The sequence below is a fragment of the Kwoniella dejecticola genome, chromosome 5, assembly GCF_000512565.2.
Source record: "Kwoniella dejecticola CBS 10117 chromosome 5, complete sequence".
Taxonomy (NCBI): domain Eukaryota; kingdom Fungi; phylum Basidiomycota; class Tremellomycetes; order Tremellales; family Cryptococcaceae; genus Kwoniella; species Kwoniella dejecticola.
The window spans coordinates 2,062,841-2,088,280 of record NC_089305.1 but is presented as its reverse complement, the minus strand read 5'-3'; the positions used below and the strand labels follow the sequence as shown (position 1 = coordinate 2,088,280).

The 25,440-nt window shown below is 48.1% G+C and overlaps 10 protein-coding genes across 10 annotated transcripts; 6 read left to right on the top strand and 4 right to left on the bottom strand.

Moving 5' to 3' along the window:
• Nucleotides 1-179: 179 nt before the first annotated feature.
• On the top strand, nucleotides 180-1,547 carry I303_104877 (uncharacterized protein; the record flags this gene model as incomplete). Its single annotated transcript, XM_018407449.1, has 5 exons — nucleotides 180-280; nucleotides 363-487; nucleotides 551-593; nucleotides 679-794; nucleotides 871-1,547. 5 exons carry the CDS (start codon nucleotides 180-182, stop codon nucleotides 1,545-1,547), a joined length of 1,062 nt encoding a protein of 353 aa, XP_018262660.1.
• A 521-nt stretch (nucleotides 1,548-2,068) lies between these two features.
• Nucleotides 2,069-3,512, top strand: I303_104876 (uncharacterized protein; the record flags this gene model as incomplete). Its single annotated transcript, XM_018407450.1, has 5 exons — nucleotides 2,069-2,166; nucleotides 2,262-2,386; nucleotides 2,482-2,524; nucleotides 2,592-2,698; nucleotides 2,818-3,512. The coding sequence occupies 5 exons, from the start codon at nucleotides 2,069-2,071 to the stop codon at nucleotides 3,510-3,512; spliced, it is 1,068 nt and encodes a 355-aa protein (XP_018262661.1).
• A 212-nt stretch (nucleotides 3,513-3,724) lies between these two features.
• Nucleotides 3,725-5,780, bottom strand: I303_104875 (uncharacterized protein; the record flags this gene model as incomplete). The annotated part of the gene is made up of 10 exons (XM_018407451.2): nucleotides 3,725-3,741; nucleotides 3,807-4,011; nucleotides 4,111-4,198; nucleotides 4,252-4,383; nucleotides 4,493-4,723; nucleotides 4,819-5,317; nucleotides 5,439-5,448; nucleotides 5,509-5,553; nucleotides 5,618-5,674; nucleotides 5,757-5,780. 10 exons carry the CDS (start codon nucleotides 5,778-5,780, stop codon nucleotides 3,725-3,727), a joined length of 1,308 nt encoding a protein of 435 aa, XP_018262662.2.
• A 293-nt stretch (nucleotides 5,781-6,073) lies between these two features.
• I303_104874 (uncharacterized protein) lies at nucleotides 6,074-8,016 on the bottom strand (the record flags this gene model as incomplete). The annotated part of the gene is made up of 13 exons (XM_065969055.1): nucleotides 6,074-6,281; nucleotides 6,350-6,402; nucleotides 6,458-6,537; nucleotides 6,598-6,720; nucleotides 6,797-6,902; nucleotides 6,983-7,110; nucleotides 7,182-7,389; nucleotides 7,449-7,469; nucleotides 7,532-7,556; nucleotides 7,617-7,630; nucleotides 7,706-7,720; nucleotides 7,778-7,818; nucleotides 7,917-8,016. The coding sequence occupies 13 exons, from the start codon at nucleotides 8,014-8,016 to the stop codon at nucleotides 6,074-6,076; spliced, it is 1,122 nt and encodes a 373-aa protein (XP_065825127.1).
• Nucleotides 8,017-8,500: 484 nt separating this feature from the next.
• On the top strand, nucleotides 8,501-10,108 carry I303_104873 (uncharacterized protein; the record flags this gene model as incomplete). Its single annotated transcript, XM_018407453.1, has 4 exons — nucleotides 8,501-8,623; nucleotides 8,703-8,735; nucleotides 8,818-9,078; nucleotides 9,248-10,108. 4 exons carry the CDS (start codon nucleotides 8,501-8,503, stop codon nucleotides 10,106-10,108), a joined length of 1,278 nt encoding a protein of 425 aa, XP_018262664.1.
• A 122-nt stretch (nucleotides 10,109-10,230) lies between these two features.
• On the bottom strand, nucleotides 10,231-11,656 carry I303_104872 (uncharacterized protein; the record flags this gene model as incomplete). The annotated part of the gene is made up of 6 exons (XM_018407454.2): nucleotides 10,231-10,279; nucleotides 10,411-10,642; nucleotides 10,717-10,776; nucleotides 10,862-10,961; nucleotides 11,064-11,171; nucleotides 11,342-11,656. 6 exons carry the CDS (start codon nucleotides 11,654-11,656, stop codon nucleotides 10,231-10,233), a joined length of 864 nt encoding a protein of 287 aa, XP_018262665.2.
• A 604-nt stretch (nucleotides 11,657-12,260) lies between these two features.
• Nucleotides 12,261-14,278, bottom strand: I303_104871 (uncharacterized protein; the record flags this gene model as incomplete). The annotated part of the gene is made up of 11 exons (XM_065969054.1): nucleotides 12,261-12,545; nucleotides 12,609-12,654; nucleotides 12,734-13,053; nucleotides 13,126-13,181; nucleotides 13,260-13,419; nucleotides 13,468-13,539; nucleotides 13,612-13,711; nucleotides 13,762-13,769; nucleotides 13,831-13,893; nucleotides 13,957-14,089; nucleotides 14,232-14,278. 11 exons carry the CDS (start codon nucleotides 14,276-14,278, stop codon nucleotides 12,261-12,263), a joined length of 1,290 nt encoding a protein of 429 aa, XP_065825126.1.
• Nucleotides 14,279-14,694: 416 nt separating this feature from the next.
• Nucleotides 14,695-19,000, top strand: I303_104870 (uncharacterized protein; the record flags this gene model as incomplete). The annotated part of the gene is made up of 7 exons (XM_018407456.1): nucleotides 14,695-15,009; nucleotides 15,115-15,659; nucleotides 15,749-16,243; nucleotides 16,330-18,253; nucleotides 18,382-18,503; nucleotides 18,660-18,846; nucleotides 18,950-19,000. The coding sequence occupies 7 exons, from the start codon at nucleotides 14,695-14,697 to the stop codon at nucleotides 18,998-19,000; spliced, it is 3,639 nt and encodes a 1,212-aa protein (XP_018262667.1).
• Nucleotides 19,001-19,730: 730 nt separating this feature from the next.
• I303_104869 (uncharacterized protein) lies at nucleotides 19,731-20,825 on the top strand (the record flags this gene model as incomplete). The annotated part of the gene is made up of 5 exons (XM_018407457.1): nucleotides 19,731-19,896; nucleotides 19,990-20,129; nucleotides 20,246-20,388; nucleotides 20,462-20,694; nucleotides 20,749-20,825. 5 exons carry the CDS (start codon nucleotides 19,731-19,733, stop codon nucleotides 20,823-20,825), a joined length of 759 nt encoding a protein of 252 aa, XP_018262668.1.
• A 902-nt stretch (nucleotides 20,826-21,727) lies between these two features.
• Nucleotides 21,728-23,755, top strand: I303_104868 (uncharacterized protein; the record flags this gene model as incomplete). Its single annotated transcript, XM_018407458.1, has 3 exons — nucleotides 21,728-21,891; nucleotides 22,040-22,181; nucleotides 22,295-23,755. 3 exons carry the CDS (start codon nucleotides 21,728-21,730, stop codon nucleotides 23,753-23,755), a joined length of 1,767 nt encoding a protein of 588 aa, XP_018262669.1.
• Between the last annotated feature and the right edge of the window lie 1,685 nt (nucleotides 23,756-25,440).

Here is a 25,440-nt window from a genome sequence, read left to right as displayed (position 1 = left end):
AACGTACCAGACCTTGTGGACCTAACGAACCCAATTTTGCTAATCCCAACAGGTCTGCGACCTGCTCGATCGAAGATATAGAATACACTGATTGGATGACCTATACATATATATAGTTCGTCGCCGAACTACACCTGTGATTATCCTTCGAGATCATTCTTCCATCAGTCAGCTCCCCGATGCTGTTCACACAACAAGTGACCCTCTTAGCTGCTTGGGGCACTCTGTATCTCGACCTAGTATTAGCTGCGCAGAGGTACGACAATGCGCAATTCACAATGTGAGCCTCAAACTTCTTGAGATCATAGTCAGAATCCCATTCTGGTAGACTAGTGCTGATGTCTACGCACATGGTTCTCCAGATATTATGATATCATCCAAGACTGTAACACCGATACTGCAGATGGTAAAAGTGCCAATCGACTGAACGCAAATGCCAATGCGTGTGGATATTCGGCGGAAGCGCTAGGTTCTTCTCGGATAGTCGGTAAGCCCCCAAATTCCTCATCGATTGGTACCACAGATCGCCTAACTTGGTCATGTGCGTCAGCTATCAATGCAGATATGTTCAGACCCGAATTGTGCGGTACAGAGTGAGTAAATAATATTCGCCTGATTCCTCGCTCTTGGTTCAGGACCGTTGATGCACGCTCAGCGTTGATGTTCCTTTTGCCTCAGAGTGACGATATACCGAATGGATAATAATCAGCCAGTTCATTTTTCCGAAGGGCCGTTGTTCGTAGGGGACATCTGCCCTGCAGGTGAATGCGCACCGGATCACATTGATATAGGCTGTGAGTGATTGGAAACCTTGATCGATAAGTAAAGAGCATATCACATAGTGGTTGACTCTGTCCATTCAACATATAGCCAAGGCAGCCAACGACATGAATGGTTCTTCCGGCTGCAAGAATCCGCACGGCTTCGCATGGGAATTGGGTGACCGGATAATTGGACCGCCTGTAGGACCGGGAGGCTCATCTTTGGGTCCCTGGAAAGCCAGCCAAGGGCAAGGTCAAAACCAGAATTCCGATACGACTGTTTGGCCTTCTATATCTGCCACTTCGTCTTCGGCCCCATCATCACCTACGTCTTGGACGCAAGAGAGCACTACTGCATCTACTTCGGCCGCCTCTTCCTGGTCGGCAGATGGGCACTCGTCGACTGCTACCCAGAACTGGGCACCAACGCAAATTCAGAGCCAGACCGTCCCATCGTCGTCATCGGAGCCAAGGGGACCAACGGGACCAAGTAGCCAGACTCAGTCATCTGATAGCTCACGTATCATTCCATCTGCGAGCTCGACCTCCATCAATTTTTCTGGAACGGCGTCATCATCGAAAGGTGGATCACCAGCGCAGAATACCTCAAGTCCCCCTTTGGCGGGAGGCGGCAAAGTCACTCCTTTGTCCTCGAATTTACAAATCTCAGACCAGAAAGTCTGTCGGCCTCGTACCCGACGTAAGCGAGCACCAGCCCACGCTAGGCGAGTCAGATTAGCCAGTCATCATGGACACAGAAGGACGAAGATGCTGCGGCACCATTAAATTCAATTCAGACCCACCACTTTTGTCCTAGCACTGTTGTATATGTGTATGCTACAAGTACAATTCAGTAACATCGGTCCTTTCGATCTGTACTATCTCTTTCAGGATCTGATTCCTCAACGCAGCGAGGTCTCCTTTGAAATACATCGTGGGGTAATGATCTATAAATGGGATGATGATGACATCCTCCCGCCCTTTGACTGATCTGTACCTTTGCTTAATCGATCTTAGACCAATCCACTCCTACGGATCTAGGCCTGATCATTGGTTTCCCTCGGTCTTGGCAACCGAATTGTCGACTGGCTACGATGTATATATAGGTCTATACTCAGTTCATTCATCTCATGTCATTTCATTTCTCTCTTTCCGCATTCAACAAGTCCGGTACTTGACTAATATCCTCCTTCCCGTCCAGATTAAAGCGACTCCTCTGACCCTCCATTGAGTAATCGCTATCAAGGGCAACATAAAACTCACTTATACACTCTTTCGACCTCATATTTACGGATCCACATTCCACAATGTCCACGACATCCTTTGTCATCTCTGTTGGGCTACTCGCGTTGTTCACCCAGCATGTCGCTACAGCTACGAGTATCGACAATGCCAGAGGAACCGTGTAAGTACAGCTGCCCCTTGTTGCGCTTCAAGAAAGATATGTATGCATATGCAGAGGTGTTCCACTGACCCGCTCTCTATCTTTTTACCCCTTAGCTACTATAATTTCGAGGCGGAATGCGAGGGCGCCAGCTCTGATTTCGCGGGGGCGAATCTCAATGATGGCATGACTGCGTGCGGGTACAGCGCTAATTCCCTAGGTGGAACTTCTCGATTTGTTGGTAAGTTCCCTACATTTACGTCGGCGGAATGCATGCACAAGCTTGATGTGTCGGGCCACAGCTTGGAGGGCTGACCCCGATCTTGATTCATTTAGCTATCGCATCAGATATGTTCACTCCTAGTATGTGTGGTGCAGAGTGAGTCATGATCTAGATTGTGAGAAATGATTAGGTAGTGGCTGATCGCATACCTCAATGCCCACAGAGTAACGATCACCCACGACGGAAAACCGTTCTCTTTCTCAGAAGGACCGATCTTTGTCGGTGACTCGTGTCCAGGATGTGCAGGAGGCTCTGTCATTGATCTGAGCGGTGAGTCCTCCATCGATCTTCTTTCTTTCCACAATTGTTGTGGAGCTGCGGGATCAGGATCCGGGTGGCCCTGGTGAAGCTGACACTGAGTATGGCCATCTCTTGGCTACAAACTACAGGTAAGATGGCCCTGGAAATGATGGGTGCATGCAAGAACGTACCCTCCTTATCCTACTCCATCGGTACCAATATCGTAGGAGCTCCCTCTGGCGGGTCCCTCTCCGGAGGAGGCGGTAGCGCTCCTGCAACTTCTGCTCCAGCGAGCCCGAGTCAACCATCTTCGGCTGTTGTGCCTCCTGCTTCCTCCGCTCCTCCGGTCGACACCGTGGTACCTCCCGTCAACTCAGCACCCGGTGCTTCTCAACCCGTGAACCCAGCTACGCAGGTCTCAGCCAATCCAGCTACTGTTCAAGCTCCTTCCGCATCTCAGCCCGTCAATCCTGCTACAGATCCGGTTGCTAATCCCGCCACATCCGCACCAGCCGCGGTGTCGGCGTCAGCTGCCATCCCTCCTGCTGTGCCTACTATTCCTACTACTCAAGTGGCTGCTCCTGCTAGCACAGGACGTGGTAGATGGGGTGGGGGAGGTGGTCCAGCAGCCCTTGTGGCTCAAGAAGGTACCGATGCTGCCGCGAGCGCTTCTGCATCGCCATCCGATGTTCTTTGGGCAGTCACTACAGGAAACCCTGCCTCTCCGACTGGTCCTCCCTTAGCCAATGCCCTGTTCGCCGAAGAAGATGTATCGGGCGCCGAGACCGGACAGTCAACTGGAAGCTGTAAGAGAAGAAAGAGGAGACTTGGGCGATCTCACTAAGCTTGACCTGACATAGATACGTCAGAGATCTCAGTAAATCTTACGGACAATTATACGTTGTATTTCCGATGACACCCCTGCTCTTTTCCAAGCAAGCTTGAACGGCTTATAACGGAGCCACTCGAGGTTGAGGTCGCAAGTCTTGCATGATACTAGGATGCTGATTGATATACAATGAAAGAAAAAATTGTCACAACAAGGGGAACCAAAATCTACGCTCCTTCTCCACCTGTGGCATAAATCAGCAATGTTTCCATACGTGCGATACAGAGGTTTTTTAATGATCAGACGCACCAGCCTCATTCGTGAATTCGATATGTCTAGTGATATCCGCTTGAGTGACTGTGGGCCTGTTCACACTGATAGCTTTCTCGAAGTCCTTGACACTTAAAAGGGGTTCTAACAGTTCTTCCGAGTTGACGTCGGTCCATGATTTCTCTACTGCTGCTGGGTCTCCGGGCGAACAAGGAGTAAGTTTCATCTTCCCGTCAGACTCGACCTATGGCAGTACCAGGATAATTAGCACCTCGGTCATATTCTACACCAGCTGTCAAGAAAGTCAGGCAGAAGGGTCGAAAGAAAGCTCGGATATACGTACCTCCTTGAAGTGGGTAGCTGATAAAACCTTTCTGACGGGCTGCATCAACGCATCCCTGACTATCACCGCGATATCACTTCCCGAGTATCTATTCCTATTTGTCAGCATGGTGAACAACGGAGCGTGATCGTCCGAACCCACCCATCTGTCTGCTCGGCCAACGTCGTAAAATCTCGAGGAGTAAGACCGTTTGGTGTGGTACCGACGTTCAGCTCGAACATGCGTCGACGAGCTTGAACATCGGGAAGTGGGATATATATACGCTTCTCGAATCTGTGTCCATCTCCATTGCATCAGCCTTGTACTTCGACGCTACACCTTCGTCCGTGGGGCAGGATCTCAAAAGAATCGAGTAGTGAAGATCCGTATAATCTGTACTCACCTTCGCTTGATAGCAGGATCCAGCTGCCAAGGAATATTTGTCGCTCCAAGAACCAAAACACCCGTCTCTTCATTCCCTACACCATTCATTTGTACCAAGAACTCCGTTTTTATACGCCTGGAAGCTTCTGATTCTCCTTCTCCTCTAGTCCCCGTCAAAGAATCAATCTCATCCACGAAAATGATTGCTGGTTTCTGTTCTCGCGCCATTTGGAAGAGTTGTTTGACGAGTCTGAGTTAAGCCGGCAAATCAACTGATCAGTATCGAACAAAGTTGAGGGCTGATCGGAAGTCGCATAGTAACGATGCTGGATTTCCTCAACTCACCTTTCCGACTCTCCCATCCACTTCGAGACCAAATCACTACTCGACACACTGAAGAAGGTCGACTTGGCCTCCGTCGCCACCGCTTTAGCCAAGAAGGATTTACCCGTACCCGGAGGCCCATACAACAAGATTCCTCTCCAAGGCGTACGTTTCCCAGTGAACAGCTGAGGGAACTTGATAGGTAAGATGACCGCTTCTTTCAGAGCTTCTTTCGCTTGAGCTAATCCAGCAACGTCGTCCCATTGAACATTTGGCGATTCGCTCAAGATCGCCCCTTGTAAACCTTGTCTCAATTTCTTGATCTCCGGATCATCCCCTTCCCCATCACCTTTCACGTCTGGTCCACCTGCTGTAGATCCTCCTCCACCGTTGACTCCTACTTTGGCCTTTGTCCGCTTCTCCTCTGACTTGGCGATATGTTCTTTCAGCTTCTCGGCCCGGTCCAGGTATTCCGTAAATTTCTTGCGGATCAACTCTTTCAACTTGTCGTTCTTCTCGTCTGTCCGGCGAGCCTTGTTAGCACGATGGATGGAAGGGATTCTGAAGTGTATGCGAGCGGTGTTGGGGATACATGCAATGAGATAGGAGGGAGGACAACAGAGCATAAGGCATCTACACACATTTCATCGCCTACAGCAAGAGTTAGCACAACACCCAGACCTCAAGGATAGGAACAGCCGATCCACTTACCATCATAAAGTAGTCCAAAGCATCTTGATATTGCTTATATGCCTCCTGTGATAGTACATGAGCATATGCTCTGCCTATGCGGCCCATATCTAATACATATGGGACTCACAGCATAGTTCTGCTTGACATCCTCATCTATCGCCTTCTGCACCAACGCGATGGCTTTCTATCAAGGAGGGTCTTGTCAGCTTGCATATCGCTTGATGCTCGGTGCAGTATATTCTCGCCTGCTGCACATCTACACTCACATCTAAGAAGTTGGAGTTGCTCATCTTGCTCGCTGTGATGCGATGTGATGCGTTGATGAGTGAAGAAGAGATAAGAGGTGAAATGAGGTTGGTTTGTTGATGTTTATTAACGACGCGCTTGCAGGGACACATTATTGACCCGGTGGAGACCCTAATTGACCTAGTCGACAACAACTGAACGGGGGATTCATGAATTATATTATGCATGTATGTATGAAATTGTTGAGCTGCATGAGCTATGTCTCAGCAGCAGTGAGATGCATTATACTTGGCTTGTAAGGTTATTTACTTGATTGCTCATAGAGGGACCTATCTACCTAGGAAGGAACGATCGAACAAGTCGGATCACAGCCTTCACCACCAGACCTCAATTGACCAGCTTTATCGATCCCGTCAAACTCGGGAGAAATGGTAACATGGGTAACACCTTGAGCAGCGAAACATGATCGAAGTTCCCTCTCGATAGGTAGCCACCCTTCGATATCGCTCACATTAACGTGCACATGGAAAGAGGCAAGAACATCGCTGACGACGCACGAGTCAAGTTAGTAGGCTGAAGCTGAATGGACCAGTAAAAGTTGGATGTGACATACGTTTCCGTCAAATGCCATAGGTGTAGTTCATGCACAGACAAGACACCGGGGATCTTGCTCGGCGTCAGCAAATAAGGTAAATGAGTTCTGATTGGCAACTGAACTTACGGTCATCAGATCCTCTCTGACTAATTCCGGGTTGATGTTCTTCGGCGCAGCTTCCAGTAACACTCGTGACGATCGTTTGGCTACATCTTTAGGAGTGAATAAAATTCGGCAGAGGTCGAAGAGGCTGAACAAATGCTTACCAAGGGGCACGGCGCCAAGGAAGATCAGGATGGAAATGATCAGAGATACAGCGGGATCTGCGTAGAACCGATGGGGAGAAGACGTCTTCCACATAATCGCAGCAGCGATGATCACACCGACGTCTATGGTCAGCCAAGTCAGCTGTCTTGACTTGATAAAGGTGAATTACTGTGAGCTGGCGTGATAGGGTGTACTTACTGTTGATCGCATCCCCAAGCAAATGGACTAAAACACCCAATAAACCCAAATTCCGAGCAGGTTTCGGTTGTGACTCGCTCTTCTGCGCATGATGATGTTGCGAATGCTGATGCGAACGATCGTCATGTTAGAATCAGCTTCACAAGACACTGCGACTTGTATAAGGTCAGATGGCTGGTGACTTACATCAACGTTTAGTGGAGCGATATTACCCCTCATATCATGTGTAGTCCTCGCAAGGGCTTTGATCCTTGATAACTCCAAATCCAGAGGTTCGTCCGGATACTCTTGTGAGGGATTATCGTGTCCATGCTCTGTGACAAAGTTATTTTAGCACATACCGAGCTACAAGTACGTCGCGTATAGGCGGAAGACGGAGACTCACCGTGAACAACCAGTATACTAACTATATTCAAAGCCAATCCACAGCAACCAACGATCATCACCCATAAAGGATGATCGACATCTTCCACGTTGATGAACCTCTCGATGGATTGCAGGAAGATGGACAGGGCCAGGGCGATGAGGAAACTTGCGTTGAAGAAGGCTCCTACAATCTCGGCTCGTCTGTAGGCGAACGTATATCCTACAGGCTGTACTTTCTCGTCAGCCGCGACTACCAGCGGGTTGACTGGTGATTGAAGGAGCTCACGCCGCTACCCTTTCGACTAAGCTATGGAGTAGTAAAAGTGATCAGCACAAGAGTAGCTTCAAGAAAGGCTGTAGGAGACTTACCAAAGTTGCCACCAGAGCTATCACGCTATAATGGGAAGGTGGATTAGCAGACTCCTCGGAGGGCGGTACTATGAGGTCCACTCACTAGGACACGATATCCTGCAAATACCAAGAATACAACAATCAGGAATCGATTCACCACTATCGCAGTCTACTGCTTCACTGTTGGCTCACATTCAGATAATGGAACTGTAAAATCAGAGTCAGCAAGATGCGCTTTTTTGCGTGAGTTACCAGACCACATACAGCATCAGCAATCAAAGCCAAAGCACCAGTCTTGAATCCGACTACGGAGTACATGGTATCAGCTGAATAAGCTACAAAAGACCTGGATGTTCTGGCTTTTCCGGTACAGTAGAGCATGACTCGATTCCGGTCGACTCACTGGCAATTTCCACAATGAAGAAGGCAATACTGATCCCAAGCACGACTGATAATTTCCGCACTCTCGCATTAAGCGCTTTCTGAGTTTCTTCTGGGGTCATCTCGTCTCTTCTCTCTATGATCCATACGCTATACACAGATGCACATAAATGGAGTTGTGAGAAGAAGATAGGTGAAATACAGCGAATTCTTTTGAATGGATGTGAATGACTCTGATTTACTTGTTTGTCCAAAATTTCGGATTGGTCTGTCGTCATTCCCATCCATTGCTGCAGGTGCATATCACCCGGAATCATCATGTCAGAACGGTCTGGATGTCAAGCTATGCATCTAGTGCTTATCTCCTTGCTCACTGGTCCGATGCTATGCAGGCATTCGAGTGCATTAGGGGATGCTACAGCCTGAAGGAGTCTGATGAATTTACATGGGCACGAACGCGCACTCGGTGGTGATAACCGGATAAAAGGATAATATCCTCCGACATCATTCATCTTCCTCTTCCTCTTTTCCTTTCTTCGAGTGAACAAACACAAGCATCCACCGGCCAACAAGAAATTGAGGTCCTGTAGACAACCATCAGCCACCATGGCGAGTGCATCGGGGTACAATCACCATCGATTCGCTCGAGCGGTGATGAAAAAGTCGAGAAGATGGGAACCTTCTTTAACGGTGCAGCTGTTCTCGTCCCACTGGAGATTCGAGAATTCGGTAAGTCACAGTTTCCCATCAATACATGATGAGTCTTATGCTGAGTGAACACCTTAACCATCACTTTGCTCCGACGCAGCCTATGACTTTCCAATATGAGGGAGATATGAAGGTGAGATTCTCTCTGCACTTGACAATACACCCAATGATAGCGACTTAGTATATATGCTAATTCGCCGTGCCATCATCATTAGCCATTCCTCCTTGCTCTTCGATCTCAGGTGATCCCAGCCTCCCTCATTCGATTCTTATACAACATCCAACCTCCCATCTCCTTCGTCGACGGCTGTCTGGTCGTAGAAATACAAGATTATAGGAAATCACCCGAAACCCGCTCCAGAGTAGTCATGCGTCCCGCTGCAGAGACTTTAGCGCAGACCATAGATGTGATGTTAGAGAGGAAAGGACAGAATCTAGATGAAGGCATGGGTCTGGAATTGGAGTCGAGGATTATCGTAAGTGTATAAATACCCAATCTCATTACTGTCATTTAGACGAGATTGCATGTTTTGTGGGTACAAGGCACAAATCCAATTTCCTCGTGAAAGCAAAGATTGTTCCCCATTACATCAAGTCGCAATCATCACTCCAATTCAATCAGACTGACCTGCTGCATTCACGTAGGCCGCTACATCTCCACCACTCTACCTAGGCACGTCCATCCTCGCTACTCGTAACGCTACCTTAGCTCTCGCATTAACTTCGCCCGCCGGTACCAACCTCGCTTCGGACGGGTCCATCCATCACACCTCCTCGAACGGTGATGGCGGGTCTGGCGACTCCAAAACGTCTGATAGAATGTCAAGACTCCTCCGAGCAGGTATCAACCATCGCACCGGATCCGCAACCATCAGTGGGGGAGCAGCAACCTCGGGGATCGGGAATGGAGGTGGATTCCAGCCTGCCTGGAATGTCCTTCGAGCTAAAGAACAATGGGATGCTCTCAAATTGCGGATGGAGATCGAAGCTCGAGAAGCTGCGAATCGACCTCAACAATCTCTGAATAATCAAGATCCGAACGGGAGCGGTATTGGTGATAATGCTTCACAACTGAATGGTACGAATAACAAGGATAATGGGGCTGAAGGTGCGCATACGGGAACAGGAACGGGAACAGGAGAAAAGAAGAAAACGAAGAAAAAGAGACCGGCTCCAGTGGTGGAAGAGGAAGAAGTGATAGATACGAAAGATAAACCGAAAACGAAAAAGAAGAAAAAGGCAAATGCCAATACCAATACAGCAGCTAATAATGCGGAACCTGAACCGCCGAAAGTGGAAGATCCACCAGCACCACCAACAGCCAAGAAGAAGAAAAAGGCAGCTGCCGCCGCCCAAGCTGCCGCTGAAGCTGCTGCTGCTGCCGAGGCTGCGTCTGCTGCTGCTCCTGCACCAGCGAAAAAGAAGACGCAGAAGAAGAAAAAGGATGGAGATGGTGGTGCTGAGACCAAGGAGAAGAAGGAAAGTACAGGTGATAACCCGACATGAGCAGAATGCTTTAGAATAGAATGAAACAAGGAGCACAGCGCAGATCGAGGTGCATTTTCTTGGGATCAGCGTAGATTTCGTTTATTCATGTTGTACAACGTTGTATGTAGCTATGTGATCTGTTACAATGATCTGCCATTATCTCGTTCGCGACGTCGTTTAACCTCGAGGCTGCAGAAGGTGTGACGCAGTCATTAATCAGTAAATGATGTTGTGATCCACAATTGTCGATGGTTGTTGATGATTTGTAGGCTGTTGGAAGGGAAACGACGCAGAGCAATTACTGTCACCATTTTACTCACGTGAGCAACACCACCTCAACGACCTTCTCGACAGCCTCTGCATCTGCCTGACTAGGTTCCTTCCGCCCATACCTTGCCCTTTCGACTATCTTGGCGTAAGAGTTGACGAACAAGCGGATCGCTCCGTTATCATTGACTGATGATGCTGCGTCGAGTAATGGCTGGAGGGAAAGAGGTGAAGGGGAGGATGAGGAGGTATCGCTTGAGCTTGAGCCTGGAGTAAGGCTTTGTTCTATTTGGAGTAGGTTTCAAGCGCGTTAGTTTCGATGTCATAGAACCTTTTCATACGTGGTATCTAGGACTCACTCATTATAGGTATGGTGGATAAGATGTATGTTCTAAAGTGCTTGTCCTCCCATTTTGTACCTAGTACAGGCGAATGCTGAGCTGTGCGTCCGAACAGCAAGAAGGGAGAAGACGGAAGAATGTAGGCAGCTCATGACCGACATACCTGGTCGACCCCATCCTTCCTGTTGACCCGTCGTAGCTTGCGAGATATGCGCTATGACAGCTGTCCTCGAGTACTCGGTAGCGATATGTTTGGCTACGCTCTGAGTAGGTGTGCAGGTCTGTCAGCGTATCTGTCTCTCTTTCGATAATACACCCCTTTCGGAAGACATGATCCAGATGTCTGAGGTTCAGGGATAACTCACCTTGGGCAAGTCGATCTGCTTTGTTGGTATATACGGTTTAGGCATTGTCCTTAGGATCCTTTTCACGCTCAGCACCCTCGACCAGACGTGCAGGATCGATATGATGCCCTGTTGTTATCATCATAGGACCCAATCACAATTATTATTAAAGATCAGTGTGAATAACATAGGTCAGTCAGTCATTGGTCAGTCATACGCAAAGAGGTTATGGACGATGAATGGATGTATGGATGTCGTTGTGGAAGTGGATGAGGGAAATAGAGTGACAGTGAACTCACCAAAGCAACATAAGCAGCAACCAACACGAATATATTCCAATTCCTCTGTCCACTATTCCTTATAGCCTGTTCCCCTATCCCCCATGCTGAAGCTACCAACAATACGGCGATAATCAAGATGAACAAGTAAAAACTCGTATGATACAAGAAGGATCTGAACCCTCTCAGAGTAGGTACACATCGCCGTGCGCTGTTTCTCTTCCTTTTCGACTTCGACTTCGACTTCGACGTTGTGTGATCATCGGGTCTGGGTTGAGGCTTGGGAGGGTAGATCGCTAAGTGCGGCGAGTGTAATGGGGGTGGGTGCGAATTCATCTTGACTGCTCTTGGGCTTTTGGCTTTTTGGCTTTTGAGCTTCTAGTGTTCTGATAGCATCTTGACTGGTGTGATTTCGAAATGAAGAATGTGGGAATGGTGGATTGGTGGAAATGAATGATTAAATGAATGATGGTTGTCGTTGTTGTTGTTGTTGTCGTGAAATTGAATGACGCAAAGTGGCAGGCAAAGAGCGGATACACCATTTACTAAACAACCATTCCTCAATCACTGCGCATCGACGTCCATGACACTTCATTGGTCTGCATGACCCCCGGTTTGGAGTCGTAATGAGCTGACGGAGATCGACAGCTACGTACAGCCAGCAAAGGTCGGACCACCTCGCTCAGCATTTCCATCCACATCAACCAACAATTGTCGCTGTCTTTGACATACATGCACAAAATGTGTTTCATCATCATCGGATATGTACAAAGAAGATGATGCGTGGAGATAACATCCAGCTGATGCTTTTATATCGTTATGAACATTATTAGGATACTCTATTCAACAGTAGCACCTCATCACATTCAAAAGAGTAAAGACTGTCCGTTCCCCTTCCAGATCGGCTTGCTTCGATCATGCGTCAGGCAAAACACCTCAATTAAATTCGGTGACGATCCAGCTGCCTCTCCAACGCACTACTAGGATGCTCTTCAACATCTTCCCCTTCGAGCCTAGGCTCAGCGTTTGTATCGGTATATGCTGGACCGACTCCTGCTCCAGGTTGATGAGATGCTTGCATTGCTTGAGGTAAGGGTTCGTTGTTCGCTCTGTGAGGTTGGGGAGGAGCATGTCGGACAAGTTCTCGGAAAGATTGAACTTCGTTGAGGATCAGTTGTCGCATACCGGAAGTCGAGTCTTCTTGTTCAAATGAAAAATCAAATGGCTACGTATCGCAGACACACAATAAGCGGACGTCCGGAAAAAAGGAAAGACCGGGCACACTCACTACTTCGCATGTTGGCTCATCAGCAGGATCGTGCCATACCGCGAGACTACAATTGCATCGAGTTGTTCAGCAGCATATCAGATACAAATACGAAAGGACTGGTTGATGCGAAGGAAGTAACTCACTAAGGATGCTCCAAGGCCTGCTCACATCCGAACCTCTTAAGCGGATCAAAGGTCAACAACTTTTGCAGCAAGTCTAAAGCTAGAGGTTGAGCATTCGGGTAGAGAGTATCGAATCTGACTCTAGGTTTGATAGGCAATGATCGAATATAATCTTGAGCTCTGGGTGATCCAACTCTGCGCAAAGTATCTTCCGTCGGTGTACCCAATAGGTTCAGAATCTTGTTCAATTGATCAACGTAATCTTCTCCCTTGAATATCGGCTTTCCGCCTAGCAGCTCCGCCAAGATACAGCCAACCGACCACATATCGATTGAAGAGGTCTAGCCATGCTTCGTCAGCCATGCTTCATGTCATATACGACACGAGCAGAAGAATTGACACGCAGGACTCACGTAATTGGCGAAAGAAAGCATAATTTCCGGTGCTCGATACCAACGTGTAGCAACATCTGTGAAACAAGTCCGCAAGTCAGTCAAAGAGTCTGAAATCGACGTCTTTCCACACAGCTGACATCAAAACAACTCACACTCCGTCATGAATCCCGCTTGACCCTGATCCGTCTGCACCGCCCCGGGCTGGAACCCTCTTGCCAAACCGAAATCACAAATCTTCAATTCGCAGTCCGCGTTGACTAACAGGTTTCCGGGTTTCAGATCTCGGTGCAAGACATTGGCGGAGTGGATGTACTAGAAAGTCTGTCAGCTAAGTGCATTCCTGATGAGAAGATAGCTCACTTTGAGACCGCAAAGGGTTTGATAAAGGAATGATTGGAAATGAGCATCTGACAGAGGTTGACCGGATCGTATCTGAGTAGTCGAACATGTTTAGCTTGTGTATAAAATATATAATCGAAGCAGACAAGGGCTGACTCGACTCACAATAGCATGAAGATCCGCTTCCATCAATTCCTCGTACAAGTAAACTTCCCTAAATTGACCTGTACCAGGAGGATCGAACACGATATCCATATCATACAAGCTGCGAAGAGTCAGCTATCCGCCTGCGCCAGGGAATCTAAGCAGACATACCATGTTATCTGTCAAGGTGTTCGTCAGCACAGGCCCTCCGGTCATCTCGGCGTGGAGTTCTTTACTCACATTTTTATGACCTCTGAAATGGTGTAACAAGCGCAATTCTCGCAGACATCGCTTGGTGAGGATCTGATAGAGGGTCACAGCATTGAGCTATCAGATCGGCACGGAATTCCTGATGAGACAGCTCACCTTCTTCTGGAATACGTTGGTGACCTTTTTCACTGCGCAAGTTTCGCCTGTCTGGTTGTTACGTGCTGATGAGACACAACCGTATGCTCCTTGGCCCAATTCTTTGACGAATTGCCATGGTTGCTGCAGTATACTGTGTCAAGAAAAACTATGTTAGCAAAGTCCTACATGATACTGCAAACTAGTAGTGCCGCAATATGTCTGCGGAGATGTCTGTGCGAAGCGATGCGAGCTTGAAGGTTGAACCAATTGCTTGGATGGATGAGCCCACTCACTAAACGTTGTTTGGGGTCTGGAATATCTGCCTGGGCGTGTAGTCCATCTTTTGTGAGCAGTGTTTGGTATCTTTTGCTGTTTGGATTCGAAGTTTAGAGAAGTAAAGAGAGAAGAAAGGGAAGATGTATATATACCATACACAGCATCCTCATTCCTCATTCTCACTATGACAACCCCGCGTACGTAATTACGCTGAAACATGTCCCAGACACGTGGCATCTCGATCACATGCCGGAGTCAAATAGCAGGTGATCCCACAAGCCTAACGAGTCAGACAACGATGTTGATAGACCCGCTTGTGCGCCTATAATTAGCACTCCCCTGTCGGTCGTCGCCGCCCACTCGATTTAAGCATTACATTCGGCTCAAATAATTTATGATCAAGAATCCATCTTAAACCTCTTCACTCATTCATCAGTCTACCCCTCAGCCCTCACTACCCTTCCTCAATCACCCAACAGCATGCCGCCAGCTCGAGCGCCTGCCAAACGAGCAGCACCGGCAGCCTCGTCCTCCTGTTCTGCCGGCCCCGCCCCACGAACAAGGATTCCCAAAGCGGGACCATCTACAAGTGCCGATGTCAAACCACGCATAGGTGCTTCATCCTCGACAACAACTAAAGGAAAAGCACCACTGCGTCCATCAAGCAATGTGAATTCGCTCGATAAGAAGCCCGAGGTCAACAAAGGAGAGGAAGAATGGGCAGAGTTGATGAGGCAGACGTACGGTAGTCAGAAGGGAGCTGATTGGTATTCGAAGGGTGTTAAGAGTGTCGAGGTGGGTTCGATTGGACTTGGCGATCACTATTTTTGACACGTTCAGTCCAGTCAACAGGATTGCCACTTATTGCGATGCTGATGTGACATGCAATTCACAATCTAGGATAAATGGGAACTCTTACCTGCCTTCTTGAAAGTCAAAGGTCTAGTCAAACAACACTTAGACTCGTTCAACTATTTCGTCAACGTCGATATCAAGGCGATCTTAGCGGCAAATTCACATGTAGTATCGGACATGAACCCATACTACTACATACGGTATCTCGATATACGAGTAGGAAAACCCGCAAGACACGATACCAACCAAGTTGCCAATGTCCTCACGCCAATGGAATGTCGATTAACAGATTCGACATACAGCGCACCGATCTTCGTTGATATAGAGTATCAAGGTGAAGATAAGAAGAACCGACAACGTGGTGTACAGATAGGGATGTTACCTGTCATGCTGCGGAGTGATCTCTGTCATCTGAAGAACAAGAATGAGAGTGAGCTGGCCAGAATGGGTGAATGTCCGATGGATCCAGGTGGTTATTTCGTGGTGAAAGGTACGGAGAAGGTTATTCTGGTGCAGGAACAACTTAGTAAGAATAGAATTATCGTTATGAGGGATCCGAAGAAGGATGAGACCACTGCGGAAGTTACATCGTCAGTATGACCATCCGTCTCTTCTTTCGTCCCTCGAGATGGAGATGAACTCGAGATGGAGATGAAGAAGCTGATCACGCGTTCGACAGGTCAACACACGATCGAGTTGTGAAAACATACGTGACTACCAAGAACAAACGATTATATCTCCGACATAACTCATTCAAGGAATTCATCCCCATCGTCATCGCCCTCAAAGCTATGGGTATCACATCCGACAAAGAGATTCTGCAATTAATATGTGGCTCAGACGAGCGATATCAAGAAGCATTCGGCGTGTCACTAGAAGAGGCAGCTAGAGAAAAGACATTCACCCGTAGACAAGCGTTAGAATGGATCGGAGCTAGAGTGTCACCCAACCAAGCGAAAGACGACGGAGGATCATACGGCCAAAAGCTTACTCCGGTCGATATCGCGCAACAAGCTTTGGCAGCTATGGTTCTCGGTCATGTCCCAGTCAGGAACATGAATTTCCGACCAAAGTGCATCTACCTGGCGACCATGTCTAGAAGAGTCTTGATGGCTATGATCGATGAACATATGGTGGATGATAGGGATTACGTCGGCAACAAGCGTTTAGAGCTGTAAGCACAGTACCCATAAACTCCGTTCTCCTTCCTCGTCAACATCATTGCCCCGAGTGAGCTGACACCAGTGCGCTCGTTCGTAGTGCCGGTCAATTGTTATCCCTGTTATTCGAAGACTCGTTCAAAACCTTCAACAGTGAACTCAAGAAACGTATGGACAAAATCTTGGAGAAGAAGAGTCGCGCTGGACCTTTCGATGCCGGATCGCTCATTCGCCAAGGTGGGGATCCGATCACCTCAGCCTTCGTCCGATCAATCTCGACCGGTAACTGGTCATTGAAGCGATTCCACGTCGAGCGAGCCGGTGTCACCCACGTCTTATCGAGACTGAGTTTCATAGCCGCACTAGGAATGATGACCCGTATATCCTCCCAATTCGAGAAGACGCGTAAAGTCTCTGGACCTCGTGCTTTACAGCCTTCTCAATGGGGTATGCTCTGTCCCTCCGACACTCCCGAAGGAGAAGCTTGTGGTCTAGTAAAGAACTTGGCCCTGATGACACACATCACGACGGATGTTCCTGAGGAACCGTTACTCAAGATGGCTTTCCTCCTTGGTGTAGAAGATATTTCCCTTTTGACCGGTAATGAGCTCTATCGACCTGGAGTCCACCTTGTGCAGGTCAACGGTACCCTCATCGGAGTCACGCATCTTGCGAAACGATTTGTACGAACTTTCAGAAAACTGAGAAGAGCAGGAAGAACATCGGAATTTGTGTCGATCTATATCAACCATCATCAACGTACGATATACATCGCTTCTGACGGAGGACGTATCTGTCGGCCGATGATCATCGTCGAAAAGGGTAAACCTCGAGTAACATCCAAACACATGAAGCTCCTCAAAGAAGGGAAAGTCACGTTCGACCATTTCCTCCGATCGGGCCTGGTCGAATACCTAGATGTGAACGAGGAGAACGACTCATTCATAGCTTGTTACGAATCCGAGATAGTCGAAGAGACTACCCACTTAGAGATTGAGCCATTCACCATCTTGGGTGCTGTCGCTGGACTGATCCCTTACCCTCATCACAATCAATCGCCTCGTAATACATATCAATGCGCGATGGGTAAACAAGCGATCGGAGCTATCGCATATAATCAACTGAACCGGATCGACACATTGCTGTACCTCATGACGTACCCCCAACAACCAATGGTGAAGACCAAGACGATAGAACTGGTAGGATACAACAAATTGCCTGCCGGTCAGAACGCTACGGTCGCTGTCATGTCTTACTCTGGATACGATATCGAAGATGCCTTGATCCTCAATCGAGCCAGTGTAGATCGAGGATTTGGTCGATGTCACGTATTGAAGAAACAGACTATCCCAATGCGAACATTTGCCAATGGATCACATGAACGAACTGCCTACCCTGACCCATTACCCCGTCCGGACGCATACGCTTTCATCGACCGGGCAGACGGTATGACTGCCCCCGGAGCGACTGTCAACCAATTCGACGTCATGATTCACCGAGAAACTCCGATCGATACCCGTGGCCCATCCACTGAGGGGTACAAACCCAGTCCGATCACTCACAAATTACCTGAGCCCATCCAGATCGATAAAGTCATGATTACCGAGGGCGAGGATGGATCGTTGATCAAGATTCTGACCAGACAGACCAGGCGTCCTGAATTGGGAGATAAGTTCTCTTCGAGACACGGACAAAAGGGTGTGTGTGGTCTGATCGTCCCGCAAGCGGATATGCCGTTCAACGATCAGGGTATCGTACCGGACATCATCATGAACCCGCATGGTTTCCCCTCGCGAATGACGGTAGGAAAAATGATCGAACTCTTATCTGGAAAAGCGGGAGTCTTAGCTGGGAAACTGCAATATGGAACTGCATTTGGAGGGTCGAAAGTGGTAGACATGTCTCAGATCTTGATCGATAATGGATTCTCGTATGCCGGTAAAGATATGTTGACCTCTGGAATTACGGGTCAACCGATGGAGGCATATGTGTACTTTGGTCCGATCTATTATCAGAAGTTGAAGGTGAGTCAAAGTCCGACTCTGGAATTTCATTTTTCATTTGTGTACTCCACGTTCCGCTTTTCGTTATATAGATAGTGAAGGTAGTCAAGACTGAGAGCTAATCTGCATCATCTTCGCTTCGACCACAGCACATGGTCATGGACAAGATGCACGCGCGACCCACAGGTCCACGAGCCAACCTGACAAGACAACCTACGGAAGGTAGATCGAAAGATGGTGGATTGAGGCTGGGAGAAATGGAGCGAGATTGGTGAGTTGACTTTTCGCCCTTCATGTATTCGTTCCAATCCGACCCATCTGGCTCCCTGAGTCTATGGGTTCATTCGTCTCGTTCGAGTTGAGTGGAGTTGAAAGGGTAGAGGCTGATCTGATGGGGTTCATTCCATTTTCACCTGATACTGTTCAGTCTGATCGGATATGGTGCCACTCAATTACTGCTCGAACGACTCATGATTTCCTCCGACGCGTTCGAGACTCAAGTGTGCGAGACGTGCGGTATGCTAGGATACAACAACTGGTGTCCGAAATGTAAAAGCGGAAAGGGGGTGATAGGGTTGACTATCCCCTATGCAGCGAAATTGCTCATTCAAGAGGTGAGTCCTTGAGTTTGCCCGTGTAACTTTGTTTGCTCGGCTCTGGGCGACTTGACTTTGATCCGAGTGGAGTGGAGCAAGCTGATTGAGCTGTGCACTATAGCTGATGGGTATGAACATCATGCCTAAGTTGTGTATGGAAGATACGGTTTAAGCTTAGGACGAGGCTGATTCCAGGCGCAAATGCGGGGAAGCGAGATAGAGTGGAAGGAGAATTCCAGCTAGGGTCTGGCGGTAGGAAGGAGGATGATTTACGATATACGATATAACACGAATAACGATGCATCCCATATATGAGATGGAATAGAATCGTTCTGTCTTGTCGTTGGTTTGGGACGCCAAGACTTTGTTGACTACAAATCTCAAATGTGAATTTGGCTTCATACGTATACGGGTACGGCTTTGTTTTACGGCATTGTTGATCGTCGGAATACCTTACCTCGAGTAACTTTCCACAATCCCCCATCGGATGGCATGACGCCTTTCCATGGATTCTTAATAACTCTAATTCAATGACACATTCTATCGGTTCAGATGAGATCAGATCATAGCAGCACATCGAAGCTATGTTCCCCATTATTCAAGGAAGACATCTCCTTGAGGTCCAAACAAGCTGGTGACAAACAAGTAAACAAATCGATTAAACAACACCCAAACAAGCGGAGGACAGACATGTAGACTATGATTAGACAGGAACACATAAAGGTGAAAATGGACATGTACATGTACATGTACATATGCTCGTATATATAGAATCGCTGTATTCTCTTCTGCTCATCTAATTTCGTCTAAATTTCTCTTTTTGTACAACTTGTCAATCGAGGTAGTTTCTTCATCCATCCCTTCTTCCCAGTCTCTCAGCTAATTATCAGAACTCTCTCAAGATGCTCGTCTCCTTGCTGCACGCTTTGACTATCTGTCTCCTCGCGGTAGGAGTGCTCGGATCTCCAATGCCCACCGAGATAAACGGCGATACCAATGCAGCTCGTTTAGCTAGGGGCTTACCTCTGAAGAAACCAGCGAGGACGTTCGATCCCTCAAGAACAGTCGGTAAGTAGTCTATAGCTTGCTCTAGTATATACGCACTTGAGGCGGTCAAGCTGATAGGACATCGCGCCTGACTTGACTTGACTTGATTTCAAGCTCGACGACAGGAACCCTCCGGAGCAACTCAGACGGGAGTCTTCGTCATTAGCGATAGGACCCCCACTCGAAAGAGGGGTCCTGACCCCACGGTCTACGTCGGGTATAGTACCAGCGATGAGACCTTTGTACCTACTACCGTGAGTCATATTATCAAGCACATTCACCTCTCACCTCGGACAACTCTCCTGGAGAACGAATGGGGTCACAATATACTGTGGACTAACGTTCAAATTGAACTACTCTTACCTGTCAGGATATCACCAACGCTCAAATATTCAAGATCCCAGGATCGGGACCTTTTTCCGCTCAGAATATTCAGTGGTACGATCCAGACCACAAAGTATGGCAATACCTCACTGTGGTCTCGGTCTACACGGGGGCTGTGTCGGGTGAAGAGTGAGTAGCTTTGATATGCTTTCAGACCCGAACTGCTAGATGACACAATACGCTTTGGTATCCACTTCTTCAGTGTCGTCCTCCTCGCTCCGAGCCAAGATGGATACTCAGTCGACTTGAAATCATCTAATCACCTGTCCGTCAACTGGCCGAAAAAGACTGGACCGGGCATGTTCAACGCTGAGCTATACACGGGTGTCCTGACCGGCGGCTCCGTCCCGTATATCGTAGGAGCCAGCTCGTATGGCGATGTCACTGATGCCATGGTGGACGTCAAGCCTGTCACTTTGACTTTCATGCGGAACGGTAAGTCAAATCCCACCTAACTCCCGCCGGGTTTGCCGACACAGTAACGGGCAGTCAGACGATACAGATACATACTGAACTTGTCGGCTTTCTTCCTGCAGATATTTGATCCGACTTCAGCGAGCAACTGATAGGTGTCAGTATCGATGGCCCACACGGGTCGACTGGGGACTGCCTGCCCCACCTGCTTCTATCGAATCACCTATTCATACCATTCTTACAAACTCTATACCCCTTAATACAGTTTCCGGTAGATACCCTTATTTTCTGATCGAATACCCTCTTTGGGCTCTTTGGGTGAGCGTATATGCTCGTGGGATGCAAAATATTCGCCTGATCAAGGTTGATGTATCAGACAGACATGTCAAGGCGTGAGGTCTCGCTTCAAACACGATAGGATTTCATGGTACTGCCGTCTAAGGTCAGCAGAGCTAGATAGCCTTCGCCTACCCGTGCAGTACACATCTCGTTGCGGCTGAAGCACGCAACTGGTTCCAATCCGCTATATTCGTAGTCGACATTCAAGGAGAGTTCATCTGACATTTGCCTAGTATCCAAATCATGGTACGCGCCTCTTGACTTTTTCGAGAGGATCATTAGGGTTAAAACGGCAATTACAGCACTATGTCAAGAAGCCCCCTAGTGCTTCTCCTTGTGCCTCTCTACTTGATCTCGGGCTCTGATGGACATTCTTTATCCTTTTACAACTGTGACATGTATGACATGCAGATTAAGAAATGCTCAGACAGAGTAATTAGCATGGAGAAGTCTGTGGAGGTTATGGAAGTGGGGCTGCGTGCCTTGATCTTTTTGGCTGCAATCGTTTCCTTCTCATCTCTCCACCCCGTTCTCATCACATTCAACGACATCATCCACTTGATCATGCAAAAGAGTACGGGCATATGATCATAAGTATAGCCTCCAGTACCGCAGCCAGCTTCCAGACCATTGAATGCATACGATCATAACGAGAGTCATGACTTGCATGAGCATATAAGACCGACCCCCATTTGCAATTTCACCCGTCATTACGATGATTCCCCCTTCTTTGCTGTATCACGCTACCAATCCGACCCTTTACCCTACCAACATCGCGAACGATAACCTCTTGGTGGTACGATTCAATGGAGCTGTGCGGATCAGCCACGTACGGATAATACCCGAAGGAGTGAGAAGTCTGCCTGGGACTGGACAAGGGTGAGTCCAAGTTTGAGGGATTTACTTCTGCACCACCTCATAACATGCCGTGACCGAGTTTCGGCGGACGACACATGTTCAGAGAATGCTTCAACCCTCAACAGGACGATCAACGTGTACAACGCTGATGCTTTGGCTGACTCGCAAGGACGACCTATCCCCCTTCTTTCACAGCTCGGATCTTGCTTAATGTCTCGCCATCAAACCCCGTCAACGCGCTGGCCTCGACCAGTATAAAGGTGATACCTTCTGAGAACCCTCTGGACTATCCTATCGATATGCCTGTCGGAGTGAGTCCCTTCTCCTGGACCATCTGCCTCTGATCCTCGTTTTGCTTGGCCCGATCATCACGCACGTTGCAGGCCTCTCAGATCCAAGCTGATTGTTGACAATGTTACCACAGGTCACCACCCGGATGATGATGTTCTATTCGCCCGCTGAACGACTGACTATATCCATATACGGCTTTGCAGGCGACTCGCTCAATACTCCTGCAGCGTCTTTCCAATCTCCGAGCACTGTATCATCCGCTCATCCGCTTGACTACACTTCTTCATCATTGCCATTAGGGAAAGCTGACCAGAAGGAGAGCTACGAATGGCTCTACGCATGGTGCGGAGATACCCCAAACTCACTCCTTGACTTACTCAACGATCAAACACCTCCTCCAATCTCTCAACGCGCATTAGATTGCTTGTTCCTCTTAGACGACTTTCAACCTGTCTTTCCGCTCTTCCTCACACAATCTACCGCCTTGATATACCTCATCACACATCCATCTGAAATACGAGACAAGATTCTGTCGACTCCCGAGAATGCTGTACATCCATCGATACTTCCCCTTCTCCCGCCTGAGCACCCCTTGAAGATCCTAGATCAGCCTTCGAGCTCTGAACGGCATCTGCAAGCGTGGAAGAACCTCCCATTGGGCTTAGGACCGCTTTTAGTACTCCGTGATGCGGGTGAAGAGGAATTACTCCGCGTGGAAGAAGGGGAGGAGAGGAGTAATGTGACTAGACTGGCAGATTTAGCATTCGCCGAAGAAGGAGGAAAAGCTATAGATGCTGCACTGGATATCCTTAATCGCCCTTTCACGGACAAACGACTCAACGTTTATCTGGCGAAACATCTACCTAGATTGTTGGTATCGCAAGCGATTGATGGGGAGAACCAAAGAGATTTAGCGATACCGTTAGGATGCAGCGAAGAAGTGATCAGACTCTTGGTCAGCTTGCGAGGAGAAGTCATAAGTGGACGCAGTGCACGAAATATATGCGGCAAGCTGGCGAGCAGGTATTTAGAAGGATTAGAGGAAGATCATCCGCTCAAAAGGGTATTCATTTCGACATCGTGCTCCAGTTCTCTTCACTCGACTTCGACCTCAGCACGAATCCAAGTCCAAGCACAAGTACAACCAGATAGCAACGGAGATGTTCGACGCCTCAACAGGCTATCTACGGCTGTTGATAAGTCCCTGGCGGACCTCGATTCTGCGACTCATACTGGACTCTCGTCTCTCGTTCATTCAGTCACACCTTCCGAGCTCATCCAAATGATTTCTCCAGACCTGTTCACTTCGCTGAGCACTGCACGAGTCCCACCTTTCGGCATACCACCCTCGGCCCAAACGGATCTCGAACAAGGTACCAAGAGTTTCGCTGGGAAAGTGTATAGTCAACATGAATTCCGAAAGGATCGAGAACCCTCGGCTGCACTGGGATTGGGGATAGGTAATTTACCTGGCGGAGTGGGTGGGGTCAACATGGGCATGGGCATGGGTGGACTGGGTGTTGGTAGTTTAGGAGGAGGAGGACGAGCGGCTAGTAGGCATGTCGACAGTTATACGGCTACTCAGATGACCTAGAAAGTGTTGGTGCATCATAAGTGGTTTGTTAGACGAACCATTGTGCATAATTATGATATGTCTTTCTTCCACGAATTTGGGTCGTGAGCTGTATATGCGATGCATGAACATTGTAGTGCTTTTTGATTTCCATCGCTTCAAACCCAGTTCTGTAGGTTGAATGGAGGGAAGGACATTCTTGATCACAAATGCGATTCAAGGGGAGAAGACCTGCATCGAGTCCGACCATTGATTGTCCTCGACCAGCCTTAGTAGTCCTGTTGATATTTGCATACGCTATGCGAGCAAGATCCGTCGAATTTGGGAAGTCGAGAAGAGATGATCCAGACTTGAGTCGTTGTCACTAACGCTGGACTTCACTCACATTCTGATTTTCTGTTTGCTTCGACTTTGCCCCACCCCCTACTGGTCTGATCGAAGGTTCGAAGGCCCGACATCGAATTCCAGGCCTTTTACTTCCATTCTCATTTGGTGCTTTCACCACACCACACAAAGCACCCTGATCTACATGCTATTTCTCGTCCGCACCAATCACCATTCGGGATGGATTGCAGGATAAGGTTTCTGGGGCTTGTGATGATCATCCTTGCTGCGATTTTAGTACGGGAACGGGTGAAATTAGTTGTATATGTGTGTGTATATGTGTGTTACCACCATGTCAAGGAGTATTTCCGATCACACGGAATCCTTTGTTATTCCGCTCCTTATTTGTAAAAGTCTGGAAACTTTTATCCGTCGATTATACGCTGCTTGAGTGGGTATAGGTGTCCTCTTGCACCTTCTACCTGCTCGAGAGGCTTGGTGATAGAAGGCGAGCATGAGTTGAGGAGATACGCAAGGACCAAACGCACTGATCTGCTAGTCCGACCCTTCACTCATATGCCTTTTTGAGCATAGATGATTTGCATACGTTTGACTCTCATATCTCAGGAAGGCCCTAAACTGGCGTCTCACATTGCTCCCCACCTGACGTTCCCCATCTGACTTTAGAGGACACGGCGATCATGTCAAGCGAAGACCAAGTTATGGAAACGGAGGATAATTGACGCGCAGGAAAATCACGGATAAAGGCGGTTGTCCACTGTATCAGGTTATTCTACGGAGTATCTTAGAGGGACTTCTATCCCTTATCTATGAAAAGAGTTTAAAATGTTAATACAACCCTGAAGGTACTCGTATTTCCCCACTCTTGGGCAATTGTGCGGAGGAGTAAGCAATCGCAATCGCGGTGAGGCAAGACCAGGTAAACGATTCATTCATTTCATTCCTTCATTGAAATAACGTAACTTGGGTGGGGTAGCTTGGAAAGTGGGTAAAGCATTTCGTTCGGTCCGATAACATACATACTGAGGTGTAGCATTAGCATACTGGGCCATGTTCATGACCATCCTAAACCAACATCTCTTGTGGACTTTCTGTTGTTGTACTAGACTTTCTGTGAATAGCCTTCTTTACCCACTCTGACTCTGTATATCGTATATCGCAGTCTAATCGAATATTGGTCCGAAAGGAGGGGTGTCTCATCGTCGATCTCTTTACTCTTCTCGTGTCCCCTTTCTTATGTGTATACGGAGGCATCAGAACAATCCATCAACATTAACATCAATCAGATCAATATCAAGACTAGATCAATTAGGGAATTAGAGTGGTTCAGGTCTCATCGGGAAAGGAGGGGTTTCACTCAT